The sequence below is a fragment of the Xenopus laevis genome, chromosome 7S (genome assembly GCF_017654675.1).
Source record: "Xenopus laevis strain J_2021 chromosome 7S, Xenopus_laevis_v10.1, whole genome shotgun sequence".
NCBI classification, from domain to species: domain Eukaryota; kingdom Metazoa; phylum Chordata; class Amphibia; order Anura; family Pipidae; genus Xenopus; species Xenopus laevis.
In genome coordinates this window covers 43,150,344-43,169,470 of record NC_054384.1, presented here as the reverse complement: position 1 = coordinate 43,169,470, position 19,127 = coordinate 43,150,344, and the positions used below count along the sequence as shown (strand labels likewise).

General features: G+C 40.1%; 1 protein-coding gene across 1 annotated transcript in view; it reads right to left on the bottom strand.

Moving 5' to 3' along the window:
* Positions 1 to 19,127, bottom strand: part of chat.S (choline O-acetyltransferase S homeolog) — a 78,841-nt gene that overhangs the window by 23,334 nt on the left and 36,380 nt on the right. Inside the window, exons 4-6 of the mRNA XM_041571160.1 lie at positions 15,608 to 15,726; positions 5,377 to 5,430; positions 4,458 to 4,638 (exon numbers count right to left, since the gene is read on the bottom strand). Coding sequence (XP_041427094.1) covers positions 4,458 to 4,638; positions 5,377 to 5,430; positions 15,608 to 15,726 — 354 coding nt within the window. The remainder of the gene's footprint in view (positions 1 to 4,457; positions 4,639 to 5,376; positions 5,431 to 15,607; positions 15,727 to 19,127) is intronic.

Genomic DNA, 19,127 nt, shown 5'->3' with positions numbered 1-19,127 from the left:
GCATCTCTGTCACTTAGTGTTGGGCCAAAGGTCCATATGACTACTGACGCATGGTCCTCCAAGCATGGTCAGGGCAGGTATGTCACCTACACTGCCCACTGGGTGAACTTGGTAATGGCTGGGAAGCAGGGAATGGGTAGCTCAACAACAACAGTGGAGTTGGTGTCACCGCCACGGATTGCACGCGGTTCTGCCACCACCTCTACTCCTCCATCGCTCTCTACCTCGTCTTCTTCTTCTTCTTACTCTGCTGCTGGGTCCTCCTTCTCCTCCTCCACACCTGTGCACCCCCAGCTCCCCCTAGGCTATTCGACGTGCCAGGTACGCCGTTGTCACGCTGTCTTGGGGATGACGTGCCTGGAAAGCAAAAACCATACCGGATCTGTACTCCTGTCATCTCTGCAGTCACAGGCCGATCGGTGGCTGACCCCACACCAACTGCAGATCGGAAAAGTGGTGTGTGACAATGGAAGCAATCTGTTGGCAGCGTTGAGACTAGGCAATTTAACACATGTGCCCTGCATGGCACATGTGTTAAATTTAATAGTCCAACGTTTTGTCTCCAAGTACCCAGGATTCCAGGACGTTCTCACCCAGTCCAGAAAGGTGTCGGCCCATTTCAGACGTTCCTACACAGCCATGGCACGCCTTGCTGACATTCAGCAGCGCTACAACATGCCAGTCAGGCGTTTGATTTCTGACAGCCAGACTCGCTGGAATTCAACGCTCCTTATGTTGGAACGTCTGCTGCAACAACAAAGGGCCGTCAACGAGTATTTTTTTGAACTGGGTGGTAGGACTGGATCTGCACAGCTGGGGATTTTTTCCCCCGTTACTGGGTGCTTATGCGCGATGCCTGCAGGCTCATGCGACCTTTTGAAGAGGTGACAAATATGGTCAGTCGCACCGAAGGCACCATCAGCGACCTAATACCCTTCGCTTTATTCCTGGAGCGTGCCGTGCGACGAGTGACAGATGAGGCTGTAGACCAGCGTGACGAGGAGCTGGAAGCACACGATTTCTGGTCGGAATCACCAGAACGAACCCAGGCACCTGCTGCAACGCAGGGAGAGGTGCCAGAAGTGGAGTCAGAGGAGGAAGGTGGCTTTGTGGAGGAGGAGGAGGAGGACCAACAGGAGCAGGCTTCCCAGGGGGCTAGTGGTGACCTTTTGGGGACCCCTGGTCTTGTACGTGGCTGGGGGGAGGAGACTGTGGATGATGCAGTCCTTGATAATGAGGAAGCGGAGATGGATAGCTCTGCATCCAACCTTGTGAGAATGGGGTCTTTCATGCTGTCATGCCTGTTGAAGGACCCCCGTATCAAGAGGCTTAAGGAGAAGGACCTGTACTGGGTCGCAACGCTACTAGACCCTCGGTACAAGCATAAAGTGTCAGAAATGTTACCAACATACCACAAGTCCGAAAAGATGCGGCATTTACAAACCAGCCTGCAAAACATGTTGTACAATGCTTTTAAGGGTGATGTCACTTCAGGAACTCATCAACATTCCAGGGGCAGAGGTGCCAGTAATCCTGCCACGAGCACACCTGCAAGGACAAAGCCCTTTGGCCAGTCTGTAACGTCAGACATGCAAATGTTTTTCTGTCCAAGGCAGCGCCACAACCCTTCTGGATCCACCCTCAAAGAACGCCTCGACCGGCAGGTAGCGGACTACCTGGCATTAACTGCAGATATCGACACTCTGAGGAGCGATGAACCCCTGGACTACTGGGTGCGCAGGCTTGATCTGTGGCCAGAGCTGTCACAATTTGCCATGAACCTCTTGTCTTGCCCAGCCTCAAGTGTGCTCTCAGAAAGGACCTTCAGTGCAGCAGGAGGGATTGTAACTGAGAAGAGAACTCGCCTAGGTCACAAAAGTGTCGATTACCTGACCTTTATTAAAATGAATGAGGGGTGGATCTCGGAGGGTTACTGCACGCCGGAAGACTTGTTCTGACTTCTATGCAGCTGTCCTTCTCTTCAAGCCTCATGACTCCACACACAGCTGTCCTTTAGCGTCCTCCTCCTCCCTCCGCCACCGTTACAAACTAGGGTGCAAACCCTACTGGTTTAATTTTTTCTGGCCTCTGTGCTTCAGTGGCTGCAACCAAAAAAACTGGGCAAACAATGTCTACAAGGTCAACGTATGGCAAAAAATGACTATTTTCAGCATTTATATGGCATATTTTTTCTGGCAACTGTGCTTCAGTGGCTGCGTCCAAAAAAATGCATATTTTCTGCATTTATATGGCATAATTTTTCTGGCCTCTGTGCTTCAGTGGCTGCAACCAAAAAAATGCATATTTTCAGCATTTATATGGCATAATTTTTCTGGCCTCTGTGCTTCAGTGGCTGCAACCAAAAAAATTTATATTTTCAGCATTTATATGGCATAATTTTTCTGGCCTCTGTGCTTCAGTGGCTGCAACCAAAAAAATGCATATTTTCAGCATTTATATGGCATAATTTTTCTGGCCTCTGTGCTTCAGTGGCTGCAACCAAAAAAATGCATATTTTCAGCATTTATATGGCATAATTTTTCTGGCAACTGTGCTTCAGTGGCTGCGACCAAAAAAATGACTATTTTCAGCATTTATATGGCATATTTTTTCTGGCCTCTGTGCTTCAGTGGCTGCGGCCAAAAAAACTGGGCAAACAATGCCTACAAGGTCAACGACGTTGACCTTGTAGGCATTGTTTGCCCAGTTTTTTTGGCCGCAGCCACTGAAGCACAGAGGCCAGAAAAAATATGCCATATAAATGCTGAAAATAGTCATTTTTTGCCATATACGTTGAGTCAACGTATGGCAAAAAATGACTATTTTCAGCATTTATATGGCATATTTTTTCTGGCCTCTGTGCTTCAGTGGCTGCGGCCAAAAAAACTGGGCAAACAATGCCTACAAGGTCAACGACGTTGACCTTGTAGGCATTGTTTGCCCAGTTTTTTTGGCCGCAGCCACTGAAGCACAGAGGCCAGAAAAAATATGCCATATAAATGCTGAAAATAGTCATTTTTTGCCATACGTTGACTCAACGTATATGGCAAAAAATGACTATTTTCAGCATTTATATGGCATATTTTTTCTGGCAACTGTGCTTCAGTGGCTGCAACCAAAAAAACTGGGCAAACAATGTCTACAAGGTCAACGTATGGCGAAAAATGACTATTTTCAGCATTTATATGGCATATTTTTTCTGGCAACTGTGCTTCAGTGGCTGCAACCAAAAAAACTGGGCAAACAATGTCTACAAGGTCAACGTATGGCGAAAAATGACTATTTTCAGCATTTATATGGCATATTTTTTCTGGCAACTGTGCTTCAGTGGCTGCGTCCAAAAAAACTGGGCAAACAATGCCTACAAGGTCAACGTATGGCAGTTGTTTAAAGAGAACAGTAGATTACTAGCCAGCAAAGCTACCTAAGCTAAAATGTCCCTCAAATCCCTGCAGACTTCTGTCCCTCCAATACAGAGCAGTATCAAGCAGATTACTAGCCAGCAAACTTACTATCATCTGTCCCTGAAATCACTAACAGCTCTCCCCCTACACTATCTCTTCCAAGCACACACAGGCAGATTTTTCAGATACATTTTTGCCCTTGATCCCCCTCTGGCATGCCACTGTCCAGGTCGTTGCACCCTTTAAACAACTTTAAAATCATTTTTCTGGCCAGAAATTTTTTTTTTAGATGTTAAAGTTCGCCTTCCCATTGAAGTCTATGGGGTTCGCGAACCGTTCGCGAACCGCTCGCGTTTTTGCGCAAGTTCGCGAATATGTTCGCGAACTTTTTTTCCGACGTTCGCTACATCCCTATTCAACACCTTATCTCACGGTTTATCCCATGAAAACTCTATTGAGGTCTATTGAAGTCAAAACACTGAAACTGGAAATTGATTTTTCATGTGATCAATTGAGAGTTAATTTTTTTCACTGAACTGAATCTGGCCCCATGTATTTATTAATTGAAAGCTGTACTGCAGGATGGTGTGGTTGTGCTCTGGCACAGGGGAAGCTTGTTGTTCTGTATCTGGGACAGGCCCTCAAAAGGACTTTTAACATCCTACAGCTTGAGGAAGACACCTCAAACATCTAATCACCATACATAAGGACAAAATTAAATAAAAAAGGCATGTAAAAAAACAGAAGTGATAATAGGTTTATTATGCCTCCCGACTAGTAACCTATCAGCAGAAGAAGAATTTACTGTTATTTTCTCTGAAAGCAAATACCTGATTGGTTACTGTGCATCGTCAGACCAGGTAGGTAAGGCCCACTAGACAACCTGATGCCAAGGGCCCATAAACCAGCTTCTAAATTAGTTCTTTAATATAATTTGCTTGTGTATATACCATGAGTATTATATGTATATATATATATATATATATATATATATATATATATATATATATATATATATATATATATATATAAATAACACAACAATTCACACACCTGATTTTTACATGCAACAATAATGTGTTCAGGCTCAGGCATGATTCTGCTTTCCTGTGCCACTAATGTATCTTTGGTGGTTCCTGGAAGGCGGTATGAAGAGAAGAGACCATAGTACTGTTTCATACACATAGGTTGTCCTGAAAGCTGACCCCGAGCATAATCAACAGGCAGATCCTGCCTAATAAAAAAGCATATAAGTGTAACAATATATGTTATAGATGCACATAAATAATGCCAGATGTATCTTTTATTGTATGCATTGTATTATAATAAGGTCAACTAAAGTTGAGTAGAGTAGATTAGAACTACAAGAATTAATTAGTAACTAAGTGCAATTTTTTAAATGTTCATTTTAGAATGTAATGCAGGTTCTCTGATATCTTGGTTCATATTATTTTATGCTGTTTCTACAGCAGAAATGGTAGAAATTACAAATAAATCTTACTCTGTACTTCAAGCATGCTAACTCCATTCAATAATATTTTTTTCTTGGTGACAGTGGACAGTTTCCCATGCTGTTTTCACAGCTCATTATCCATTAATTCATTTCTCTCTATAGCGAAGTGTTCATCTGTCACATAAGCACACCAGGGATGTCATTATGGAGAAGTTGCCCCTTTACCAGTGTTTGCTTTAGGAATAATTATTGATTTAATGCTTGAGTACAGTTTAAGATTTGTAGTTACAAATATGTGTAAACATGTATCTAAAAATCTTTTTAGCCGCTTAAGACAAAAGCAATTTTAAGCACTATGAAAAAAATAAATCCTACAGTATAGAAGATGATAGAGATAGTGGAACTACAGTAAATCATTTGGCAATTACAGCCCCATAATAATAATTTTAACATAAGTGCTTCAGGAAAAACTCATGGATGTCATCCAGGTTCTAAACAACTGAAAAAAATGTCACTTACGAATCCAGCATGGTTTTGTAATCCAGCACACCAGAGATAAGGTTGGCAGCAAACCTGGAAGACAGATATCCGAAAATGAGCCGAAGCAATGGATCATCCACTTTATTACTGTGTCTAATATTGATCAACATTTACATGTACGTATAGATGATATTTCGAAATTAACTAAACATACAACTTTGATATATATAAATAATAACTGCAATAATTAAATTAAGAATTTAGAATAAGATGTTATAAACATCTATTCTTAAAGGGGTGGTTCACCTTTAAGGTAACTTTCACTACCATTATTACCACTATTTTTATTATAAACTAAATATATATTGTGTTCTTTCATGTTAACATTATTTCCTAGTTTATCTATCTATCTATCTATCTATCTATCTATTGTCTATCTATCTATCTATCTATCTATCTATCTATCTATCTATCGATCTAATCTACACACACACATGTATCTTTCCATAATTTGGATCTTTATAACTATCTACTAGAAGATTATGTAAATGTTAAATAAACCAATAATTTGCTTCCAATAAGCATTAATATATCCTAGTTTGGGTCAAGTATAAGATACTGGTTTATTATTACAGAGACAAATTTAATATTTTTTCAAAATTTTGATTATAATATTTAATTATAATGGTATCTATGGGAGATGTCTGTCCAGTCTAAAGTCAACTTTAATCTGATTCATTAAGCATTCTATTGCTTCATTATATATTTATACATTTAACAGAGGAACTAAGTTGTGCCTGCAACTTACTATTGCAATATATGGACAAACAAGGGGAGGGCATTTTTTGTAACTTAAAGCACAAAATATCTCACTCTCTTAAATATATTGATAATGGGTTGACTGCAGAGTACTTCTTGTAATAGTATAGAGGATCAGTGGTCAGTAGGGATGTAGCGAACGGCGGAAAAAATGTTCGCGAACATATTCGCGAACTTGCGACAAAACATGCGAATAGTTCGCGAACGTCGCGAACCCCATAGACTTCAATGGGAAGGCGAATTTTAAAAGCTAGAAAAGACATTTCTGGCCAGAAAAATGATTTTAAAGTTGTTTAAAGGGTGCAACGACCTGGACAGTGGCATGCCAGAGGGGGATCAAGGGCAAAAATGTATCTGAAAAATCCATTGTTGACACAGCGCTGCGTTTTGTGCTGTAAAGGGCAGAAATCACACTACGTCACTCAGGTGATGTTTCTGGACACGGAATGTGAAAAAGCTCACACAGCTAGGTGGCACTTGGTTAAAGACTGGGCAAATAATGCCTGCAAGGGCAACGTATACACTACAGCCGTTGGATACGGAATATATTATTGCTGCTTGAAAAACGTCACTCGGGTGGTGTTTCTGGAGACGGTATTATTATTGATATTTAGACAGCTAGGTGGCAGTTGTTTGAAGAACAGATGCAGATGAGAGATCAGCAGCAGGACAGACAGCTGCCCACAGCAGCTACATACAGAGCACTGCAGTAGAAGGTAGATTACTAGCCAGCAAAGCTACCTAACCTAAAATGTCCCTCAAATCCCTGCAGAGTTCTGTCCCTACAATACAGAGCAGTATCAAGTAGATTACTAGCCAGCAAAGTTACTATCAACTGTCCCTCAAATCACTAACAGCTCTCTCCCTACACTAGCTCTTCCAAGCACACACAGGCAGAATGAAAAAATGCTGCAGGGCTTCAGTTTATATATGGAAGGGGAGTGGTCCAGGGGGTGTGGGGGTGGTCCAGGAGGGAGAGCTTCCTGATTGGCTGCCATGTATCTGCTGGTCTGGGGTGAGAGGGCAAAAATAAGCGCCAGCTAAGGCGAACCCAAATTGGCGAACGTCGCGCGACGTTCGCGAACATTCGCCGAACGCGAATAGTCGATGTTCGCGCGAATTAGTTCGCGGGCGAACAGTCCGCGTCATCCCTAGTGGTCAGCGCCATGTTGTAGCTCCCACCCTTTTCAGCTATAGTCAGATGATCCCAGTAGTGGCCAATAAAAGGGCAACCATAAATGGGTTGAGTACAGTCTTGTATTATATATATATATATTGACTCAAAGGCTATTTCATGGGCAGGTGTGGGCATTCCTTCTTTCTGTCATTATCAATGAAGAAGATAAAAGCCCTGGAGTTGATTTGAGAGGGGTGCTTGTATGTGGAAGATTTTGCTGTGAACAGACAACATGTGGTTAAAAGAAGCTCTCCATGCAGATAAAACAAGCGATCCTTATGCTGCAAAAACAGAAAAAACAAATTGCTACAATATTAGGAGTGGCAAAATCTACAGTTTGTTACATCATGACAAAGAAAGAAAGAAAGCACTGGTGAACTAAGCAACGCAAAAAGACCTGGACATCCACCGAAGACAACATTTGTGGATGATCGCAGAATAATTTCCATGGTGAAGAGAAACCCCTTCACAACAGCCAAATAAGTGAACAACACTCTCCAGGAGGTAGGCATATCGATACCCAAGTCTACCATAAAGAGAACACTGCATGAAATTAAATACATAGGGTGCACTGCAAGGTGCAAGTCACTCATATGCATCAAGAATAGAAAGGCTAGATTGGACTTTGCTAAAAAGAATCTAAAAAAGCTAGCACAGTTGTGGAAAAACATTCTTGGACAGATAAACCCAAGATCAACCTCTACCAAAATGTTTGCAAGAAAAAAATATGGAGACAGCGTGGAACAGCTCATGATCCAAAGCATATAAATCATGGTGGAGGCAGTGTGATGACTTGGGCGTGCATGGCTGCCAGTTGCACTGGGACACTAGTGTTTATTGATGATGTGACACAGGACAGAAGCAGCCGAATGAATTCTGAGGTGTTCAGAGACACTGTCTGCTCATATCCAGCTAAATGCAGTCAAATTGATTGGGGGCCGTTTCATAATACAGATGGGCAATGACCCAAAACATGCAGGCAAAAGCAACCCAGGAGTTTATTAAAAGAAAGAAGTGGAATATTGTTGAACGATCAAGTCAGTCACCTGATCTGAATTCAATTGAGCATGCATTTCACTTATTGAAGACTAAACTTCGGACATAAAGGCCCACAAACAAACAGCAACTGAAAGCTGCTGCAGTAAAGGCCTGGCAGAGCATTACAAAGGAGGAAACCCAGAATCTGGTGATGTCCATGAGTTCAAGACTTCAGGCTGTCCTTGCCAGCAAAGAGTTTTGCCACATTTTTATCTGTGTATATAGATATATATACTGTAGATATTACTATGCTTTATGCTGTTTCCACTTTGAGTTCCGATTGCCTTTTTCCATTGTGGCTAAAGGAAGAAGAAGCAGTATAATGTATGCCTTGTGTCGAATTGTACTAAATAATAACAGCATCATTTTAAAACAAGGGTGTGTTTGGTATTTCCAGAATTCTTAATTTAAAAAAGCTTAGATGTTTTCACAACTTTATAAATATCACAACTTTACTAATATCAAATTCTTTCTCAAAGCAAAATTTTTTAAAAATATATCTATATCAATCACACTATACAAGATTACAATATAAGATTATCACTATTTCTAAACATATCATATCCTTTTATTTAAATAAAAAAGTGCCAAATATGTGTGCTAAACGTACTAATTACATCTATAACAAGCATGCATTCCAAATGTACTGTACTGCATTAATAGGAGTTTTTTCAATAATGGCTCATAGTAACATAGTAACATGGTAAGTAAGGTTGAAAAAAGACACACGTCCATCATCTTCAACCTTTTCGTTTTTTTTTTTAATCTGCCTAACTGCTAGTTGATCCAGAGGAAAGCAAAAAACCCTATCTGAAGCCTCTCCAATTTGCCTCAGAGGGGGAAAAAATTCCTTCCTGACTCCAAAATGGCAATCGGACTAGTCCCTGGATCAACTTGTGCTATGAGCTATCTTCCATAACCATGTATTCCCTCACTTGCTAAAAAGCAATCCAACCCCTTCTTAAAGCTATCTAATGTATCAGCCTGTACAACTGATTCAGGGAGAGAATTCCACATCTTCACAGCTCTCACTGTAAAAAACCCCTTCCGAATATTTAGGCGGAACCTCTTTTCTTCTAATCGGAATGGGTGACCTTGTGTCAGCTGGGAAGACCTACTGGTAAATAAAGCATTAAAGATATTATTATATGATCCTCTTATATTTATACATAGTTATCATATCTCCCCTTAAAGGGGACCCGTCACCCAAATCCTATTTATCACATTAGTCAAGCAAAATGAACTTAAATTACACTATATAAATTATTTGAATCTTGTTTCCTTCAGTCTGGGGATTCATAATTATAATAAGCAGGAAGCAGCCATTTTGTGGACAGTGTTATTAAGACAAGCCTTGCATCATCTCAGAATCTTGTTTGTGCACCAGAATGGGGGACCTGATGTCCATTTCCTTGCCCTGGCTACACAATTAAATGGTGAAGAGAACGGGGGAATGTGTGGAGAGCAGTGATATCTAGGAAGTGCTGAATGGAAAGTGAAAGTAATTGTCTGCCCCGCCTCTATGCCACTGGCATAGAGGAGGGGCAGACAATATTTGATTGACAGCTGAGATTTTTAAATGAGCTTACAACAGATAGGAATGCTTTAATAAAAAATAGAAATTGGATTTCACACTTACTTTTATTATACAGATTTTTGTGTCTGGGTGACAGGTCCACTTTAAGCGCCTCTTCTCCAGCATGAACATCCCCAATTTGGCCAGTCTTTCCTCATAGCTAAGATTTTCCATACCTTTTACCAGCTTAGTTGCCCTTCTCTGTACCCTCTCTAATACAATAATGTCCTTTGTTTGAGTGATGGATACCAAAACTGTACGGCATATTCTAGATGGGGCCTTAAGGACAAGTGCTCTATACAGTGGAAGAATGACCCCCTCCTCCCGTGACTCTATGCCCCTTTTAATACAGCTCGAGACCTTATTTGCCCTTGATGCTGCTGACTGGCATTGCTTGCTACAGCCAAGTTTATCATCTACAATGACTCCAAGGTCCTTTTCCATAATGGATGTGCCTAGTTCAGTCCCATTAAGGGTATAAGTGGCTTGGATATTTTTACATCCAAGGTGCATGACTTTACATTTATCAACATTGAATCTCATTTGCCACTTAGCTGCCAAATTGCCAGTTTGTCAAGATCGTGTTGCAAGGATGCCACATCCTGGATGGAATTAATTGGGCTGGATAGTTTTGTGTCATCTGCAAACACTGATACATTACTTACAACACCCTCCCCTAAGTCATTAATGAACAAGTTAAATAAAAGTGGACCCAATACCGAGCCCTGAGGAACCCCACTAAGAACCTTACTCCAAGTAGAGATTGTACCATTAACAACTAACCTCTGTACCCGATCCTGTAGCCAGTTTCCTATCCATGTGCAAATGACTTCATTAAGCCCAACAGACCTTAGTTTAGAAAGCAGTCATTTGTAGGGCACAGTATCAAACGCTTTGGCAAAACCCAAATAGATCACATCTACTGCCCCCCCACTATCCAGCATCTTACTTACTTCATCATAAAAAGCAATCAAATTTGTTTGACATGACCTATCCTTCATAAAGCCATGCTGATTGCTGCTCATAATGCCATTCACTAGGACAAAATTTTGAATGTTATACCTTAACAAGCCTTCAAATAATTTGCCCACCACAGATGTCAAGTTTACTGGCCTATAATTGCCAGGCTGAGATTGTAATCCCCTTTTAAATATTGGAATGACATCAGCTTTTCTCCAATCCATAGGCACCATACCAGATGAAAGTGAATCTGATCTCATGGTCATGGTAATACTCTGATTAAACCCAATAGCTCATTGCAATACTTTGATAAAGGACTGTATAAAAATATAACACAAAGAACTGTTCTACTGTTGAAACCAATGTCGTATGTTGAGCCCAATATAGTGTAAAAAGACAGCTAAGCTGGTAAAAGGTAGTGAAAATCTTAGCTATGAGGAAAGACTGGCCAAATTGGGGATGTTCACGCTGGAGAAGAGGCGCTTAAGGGGTGATATGATGACTATGTATAAATATATAAAGGGATCATATAACAATCTCTCTAATGCTTTATTTACCAGTAGGTCTTTCCAGCTGACACGAGGTCACCCATTCCGATTAGAAGAAAAGAGGTTCCGCCTAAATATTCGGAAGGGGTTTTTTACAGTGAGAGCTGTGAAGATGTGGAATTCTCTCCCTGAATCAGTTGTACAGGCTGATACATTAGATAGCTTTAAGAAGGGGTTGGATGGCTTTTTAGCAAGTAAGGGAATACAGGGTTATGGGAAATAGCTCATAGTCCAAGTTGATCCAGGGACTAATCCGATTGCCATTTTGGAGTCAGGAAGGAATTTTTCCCCCTCTAAGGCAAATTGGAGAGGCTTCAGATGGGTTTTTTGCCTTCCTCTGGATCAACTGGCAGATAGGTAGTTAATAAACAAAAAAAAAAAAAGGTTGAACTCGATGGACATGTGTCTTTTTTCAACCTTACTTACTATGTAAAAAAAAGCTTTATGACGTACAGTTGTGTCTAACAAAGCTTTGTATCATAGTATACAAGACGGCCTTATAATCTATAATTCTGTGTAATGAAGCTTTGTGCAAGAGAAATCATGGGAACTAACAGTTTGATGACTTAATACTTGTTCTTTATTCTGGATATTCTTATATGTATTATCTAATATGCTTATGATTTCTGAAGCCCTTATTAGACTCTTCTTTATTATAGATAGGGGCACAATATGCTATTCAGCTACCAGCTAGCTAAGATAAGATCTCTGTTTCGGATGTGCTTGTTGGGAGTCTGGCCAGATCCTGATGAGAGCATGGGAAGCAAGATCTGTTATTAACCAAATCATTATGAATTATTGACTAAACCATTAAATGAGCTTATTATGAGTTATTGACTAAGCCTCTCAATGAGCTTACTGTTTGAAAGCATATATAAACTGGGGGTCACCATTTAGTCAGTTGAGATTTGCCTCAATCTGCAGACTGTTTAGGGATCTCCCAGTGGTACAGGCAGAGAGGGGGGCTTGCATACTGTGCTCACTTGGTAATGTATATCTGGTCCTGTTCATCCCAACTGGTCTGTATCCACAAGGACAGAGATGAATTATGAATGCAAAAAGAAATACTATAAAGGGGTAGGACTCATTTAAAAGAGTACAAAGCATTGAAATGCACTGCTTTATGGCTGCTAAGTAGGATTGGGAGGGCACCGGGGCTGCTACATCAGGGCCCCTCACTCCTCCATGGGCCCCCTGCTCCACTGTGTTTCCCTTCTTGTACGTCATTTTGATCAGGCACTGGAGGGTGGGAGGTCAGAAAAGGAAAGCAGGAGGCTAGAACATGCAGGCTATAGGGATCGGGTCTGGACGACGGAACCCATCTGTTTTTTTCCCAGTTCCCCTCTGGCCCAGTCCGACCCAGTACACAGAGATATTGACTAGAATGAGCTGAATTTTCCTACTTGGACTAAATTAACTGTGGTGCCCACTTTATTAGGCATCCCTCACTGACTTTAATCATTTACCTGGGGCTCCATGTTGGTGCTCTTTTTTTTCTAATAAATGCACCCTTTTGATGTATTTTTATTAAAACACTGCACCACCACCATTTCTATTTTGTTAGCGATCCCTTGTGCAGAAATTGCAAATGATTGCAGAGAAAATAGAAGATGGTACCACTGGGGGGTTGCATGGCTTAGCACCTGTCATTCCTCCAGCTAAACTAATCTATGGCACATTGTCCATCAACTGCCCTCAGGCCTCACAATCATATATTCTGCATAATTTTATAGTGGGTTTATGATAGTTGCAAGAAATGCCTGTGTATTAAATACCTGATGTACCTGTGTCAGTGGATATCCAGAAAGTCTGCATTGTCGGTGTAGTTTATGGACATTTGTGGGAAACTATGTTGGTGACTACAATCCAGGAGCAGGGAGGATAGGGTTTAATTAAAGAGCTATACTTGTAAATGTAGACAATATTTAAATACATATCACAGAAATTGTATTAATGTGCTTTTCTTTATTGTGCAGGTTCTGGCTATTAATGAATGCTGCAGCCATTAATACTGCACCCCTTTCTGTAGCTAATCTCTGCCAGGGATCATACACTGCTCACAGCTGTAGTTGTCTTGTATATATATTAATTGGAAAACCTTGGTTATTTCTGTACAGGATAATATGTAAAGTGTATCTGTGTTACACCTTAAGGCTATGGGAAGTTAATTATTGGAAAGTTCAATTAATATACAGTTATGACATTAGACCATGCACCTTGTGAATGCTAGGCCACACCTCCTCTATGGGAAGCAATAAGAAAGTGTGTGTCTGTCTTAAAAGGGTTGTTCACCTTCCAAACTTTTTTTCAGTTCAGTTGTTTTCAGATTGTTCCCCAGAAATAAAGACTATTTTCAATAACTTTCCGTTTTTTATTTTTTTACTGTTTTTCCAAAATCTAAGTTTAAAGTTTAATGTCCCTGTCTCTGGTGTTTGAGTCTACGCATCTCAGTAATTCAGGTGGTCTAAACTGTTACAATATGCTACATTTAGTTGATACATTTCTCAGAAGCATCTCTGGAGTATTAGCAACTATTGTATCAATTCTAACAGCTGCCTTAATTAAACCCAGAGATTCTACTCAGCAGGGACAAAGATAAGAAATGTATCAACTAAATGTATCAATTTAGAACAGTTTACAGAGTCAGCGACCCCCCTCCCAGAGCTGCTTTAGAAGATGAAAAATTACACTTTACACTTTAATATTAGAAAAACGGTGACACATAGAAAATAGAAAGTAATTGGAAACAATTTTTATTTCTGGTGATCTATCTGAAAACAACTAGTTGTTTGAAGGTGAACAACCCCTTTAATGGCAATTAAGGGCAATAAAACATTAATTTGGAGATATTAGTCGCCACAATTTTGTAGCTTAGAGGGTGGGGGAAAAATTCTCCAGGCAATTTGCATTAAAATGAATGTAGACAAATTTTAAGGGATTTGTTCCAATGTCCACTGAGCCAGGGTGACAGGTTTCATACTGAATGTCACTGCCCTAAGGCCAGACCAGTGTCGGACTGGAATGCCAGGGGCCCACCAGAAAACTTTAGATGGTGGTTCTACCAGTAAACCCGTGACCATGGGCCCACTTTCCAAACTATTATTCCTCCTCTCTGAAGTCAACCTCTTTATTTTCCTAGTCTTTTATATCTACTTACTATACTTTATTATTATTATTATTATTATTATTATTATAAATATACTATGCTTCCATTATTAAGCCTCTTTTTTTTTTTTTACCATAAATGAATAGGGAATGACCATGAAATAGGCCGAATGGTTAGAAGCAAGAGGGCCCATTGACACCTGCGCCCAACAGCAGTTTTCCTGGTATCCCGGTGAGCCAGTCCAACACTGGGCCAGACTAAATGGTATACAAAATGGGGTACAAAAGTAGACTTGCCCCTGATGCCACAATTCTGCCCTAATTGTTACTAGCCTACCCCCTGACATCATGAGTCACCCCTAACACCATCACCTTAGCTAGTGATGCCATAGTTTATCTCCTTTTTCTATGTTTTGCCATCTGCAAAGGTGGCATACCTAGAAACTGCTGCTTGATAATTATGCCCCATAGTGATTTTTACCTGTATAATTTTAGTGTTTTTCCAGTTTTTCCAGAGACTTTCTTTATGCGTTAAATGCCTGGATTTTGGGTAAATGTGGTCAAAGAAGGATTAATATAAATTGCAATTTGAGGCCTCTAGTCAGTATATTATTGGCACATGTATGGAGACTGCCCAATGAGCTACCAGATTGATGTCAGGTCAAAAACTTGACTGGATAACTATTGGGCAAGTTCAGCTGTATATCCACTGGGGAGGCAATGGTGCAACTACAATGAGGCTCATCCACCATAGGGACTTGTTAGAAGACGTGCTGGAGCAGTACATTTCTGTAATGGTGAAGGGGGTTCTAGGTACAAAGGTACTTAATTTTGCTCCAGGGCCTGTAATCCTCTACTTAGTCACTCAGTATGCAAATGGGCAGGATATAAAACCTTGTTGAACATTGACCCATTGATGCAATCCCCTCCAGCAGGTTTGTTATAGGCCCCATTAACATTCCATCATTAATTATTAGATAAAAGAAAAATACAATATAAAATAATAATAAATTATTAATAATATAACATTTTTAATATTTTTTATACCTCAACTGGTCAGTAGTATCCTTAAAGTTATGCTGAGCGAATATAACAGCTGGACTGGAATTTACTGGAAGAGGCAAACGATTGTTCAAATACATATCATCCAGCCAGTATTGGTGTATCTGTAAAGGAAGGAGATAATGTGATTGACAATAAAATCTGCAAGAGAATTTGTACAATGCACACAATATTGCAGATAGAAGTATAACTAGATGTTAATGGGCCCCACAGCAAATTAAGTTTTGGACCCCAAAACATTGGTAAGTTGACCTATTCTACCAAGATATATCGGCCCTTTATACTCCTGTGATCCCCTGCAATTACTCCCTCTGTTGTAACTCCCCGAGTACAGTCTTTATTTGGAAAAACTAACAATTCAACTTCTTTTCTGAGGCAAAAATGGAAAGTCAGATGCCATTTTCAGCTAAAACGATTCCAGCTAAAACATTTTGCATTCCAACAAAAACTACATTAATGGGAATATGTTGCCCTGCACTGGATAAAGTTGTGTGTTTCCTTCAGAAAGACTACTATAGTTAATATAAACAAGCTGCTGTTTAGCCATGGTGGCAGTCAAGATGAGAAAAAAATGGAGGCTCAGTTTAGCTCTGTAGAATACTATTGTATTCTACTATATTTATGGCAATTAAGGAGATTAGTTGCCTACAGTAAATCTGCTCTACCCGGGGGAAGTAAGCTCCTGAAATAGCTTTCCCACCAGAATTAATGTAAACTGCCACTGAGAAAACACCCATAGTAGCAGTGTCGAAATGGGGTGTCTGGGGCCTACCGCGGCTGCTGTGCCCGACCTCAATTACTAGTGGCACCAATCTCCCTCCCCATTAGGAATTAAAACAAACTCACCGCCCCCACTGCACACACATACTTTGCACTCAATGTGATTATGCATGCTCGATCGTGCATACAAGGGAAGCACCTCAATCATGTGCACAGGTGGGGGGCTATCACCTTGGTCGGCATCTGCAGGCTGCAGTTTCCAGGTGAAGAGGTGGACTTGGGTTGGTGGGGCAAGCTCCAGGGTCCACCGGGTTTCTTCTGAAGGGGGTGGGGGGATCGCCTTGGTCGGCATCTGTATGCTGCAGTTTCCAAGTGGAGAGGTGAATTGGGTTTTTCCTGGTCTCCCATGGCCCAGTCTAACACTGCATAGTAGAAAGGGAACTTTGGGCTACTATGCAAAGCACAGGTGTCTCAAATGTTTTCCTACTAGAGATTTACAATAATGCTGGGGACAGGAAGTTAGCTGCCCCTGGGAGAGTAGATTTACCATGGATGCCTAATCACTTTGTGGGAATTGTAATAAAATTTGCAAAAAGAACATATTTCACAATGTAATATTCTTCATTAGGCTTTTATTGCATTACAAATATTAATAACGTGTGTCAAAAAAAATTTGACGTGCATTTTTGGCGAAACTAAATGGGTCAAATTCACCCATCCCTATATAACACTCTTTTTTAAGCAAAGACACATATTCATTGTAGGGTATCAATACATTACAGTTTAATTACTGATACCTTAAAGGAGAAAAAAACCCTTTACCAAAAATTGAATTGTGCCAGTCAATCATCCAAAGATATGCAAACAAGGCAAAACGTACATGCTCAGTAGCGTTTCATTCTTGGACTTCCTTCTTTTTTGTCATCACATGGTCTGACTCAGGAATAAGAGACTCTTGTAAGGGAATTTAAGAGTTAATACTTGAGATACATGATGCGTTAACATGATGTGCTGATAACAACTCTTGTCACAGTTGAGATAGTTTAATATGTAAGCAGCTAGCTGGCCCCAAAATAAAGGAAGTGTAAGCAGGACCAGATCAGCTGCACAGCATATATAAAAAGTCTGATGTTGCAGACAACCTGCAGCTTGGTTTTGTATTGTTTGTCTCCTTGCAGCGAGAATAAAAAACTTATCTTCCTCTGAACCCTGAATGTCATTGGCAGATTTTTCTAACACTTGTTTATCTATGTTTAAAGGTGATGCCAACTCAAAATGCAAACATTAATTATTTATAATTGTTCTGTGCCTTGCTATAAACTATTAGGTTCTTAGATGGCACAGAACAAGACTGTCTCTTGGGTATGTAAATATATTATTTTTACTATTTTTTTATGCTTAAACAACTCTCAGTCACATTGTGCATGCTACCCATAATACATTGCTCTTTACATAAACATTCCTCCTTGACACAGATAGTAAAGGCAACAAACAAAAAAATGAAACAATTATCCAGAGCAAAGAGGTAGCAGGACATCAGTAATTTATTTAAGCAATAAACCCTGCCACATGAGTGTTTACATGAAGCAAAGAATTCTATGCAGTTACTTTCAATTCAGTTGAAAGAAGCATATCATGCTATGCAATGCATTCTGTGTAGCTCAGCAACACAGCACATCTGCTAGACAGAGTTAGTGCTGTGAGATTCTTCTTTACTCTTTAGAATGATCAAAAATTCAAATCTAGTCATAATATACAGGTATAGGATCCCTTATCCGGAAACCCGATATCCAGAAAGCTCCGAATTATGGAATGGCTATCTCCCAAAGACTCCATTTTATCCAAAAAATCAAAATTTTTAAAAATGATTTCCTTTTTCTCTGTAATAATAAAACAGTAGCTTGTACTTGATCCCAGCTAAGATATAATTAATCCTTATTGGAAGCAAAATCAGCCTATTAGGTTTATTTAATGTTTAAATGAATTTCTAGTAGACTTAAGGCATTAAGACCCAAATTACAGAAAGATCTGTTATCCGGCAAACCCCAGAGTAGCATGTTTAGGAAAAAATATATCTGTCATTCAAGAAATACTTGAAATAACTTATGCTTATGGTGTTCGATTCTGAAAGTTACTACATGGTGCCACCTCCTCTCCTCATGGATGGACAAGAGAAAGCTTCTGATTAGTTGCTATTGCCTGCTGTATGGCCTTGACATAACAGTGCCCTCAGATGGGCCGGAACTAGGGGTAGGCATAAGAAGCATGTGCATGGGATCTACCAGTAGACGTTTAGCTGGTGATCACTAATACTGTCAACAAAAGCATTTGCTTTTCATCCAGATATTTATTACTTTTATATAAAAATGTTGCATACAGTAAGAAATACTTGTTTGTTAAATATAGCAATATACATTTTCTCAAAAATCAATATTTAAGTAATATTTTCCATGGAACAGATTGCTAACAGTGTTTTATGGATGTTGATCATAATGGGACATCATCATTAAAAGTCGATCTTGCATTAGGCACTCCTAAGGAGTGGACACTCCTGGCCTAGGGCACTGGACATATACCCTTTTTGCCAACCTTTCCCTAGTTTTGGCCCACACCTGTGTTGGGGTACGTGAAGGCAATTGAAGCAGGGGTTTGCCTTGGGCGTCCATAACCTTAGAAAGGCTCTGGCCAATGCTAGTGTAATACTGATTATAAAAAAATTGAATTTTTGAGTTCCCCCAAGACTACAACAAAGAAGCATCATTTGATCTCCAGTGAAATTATTTGG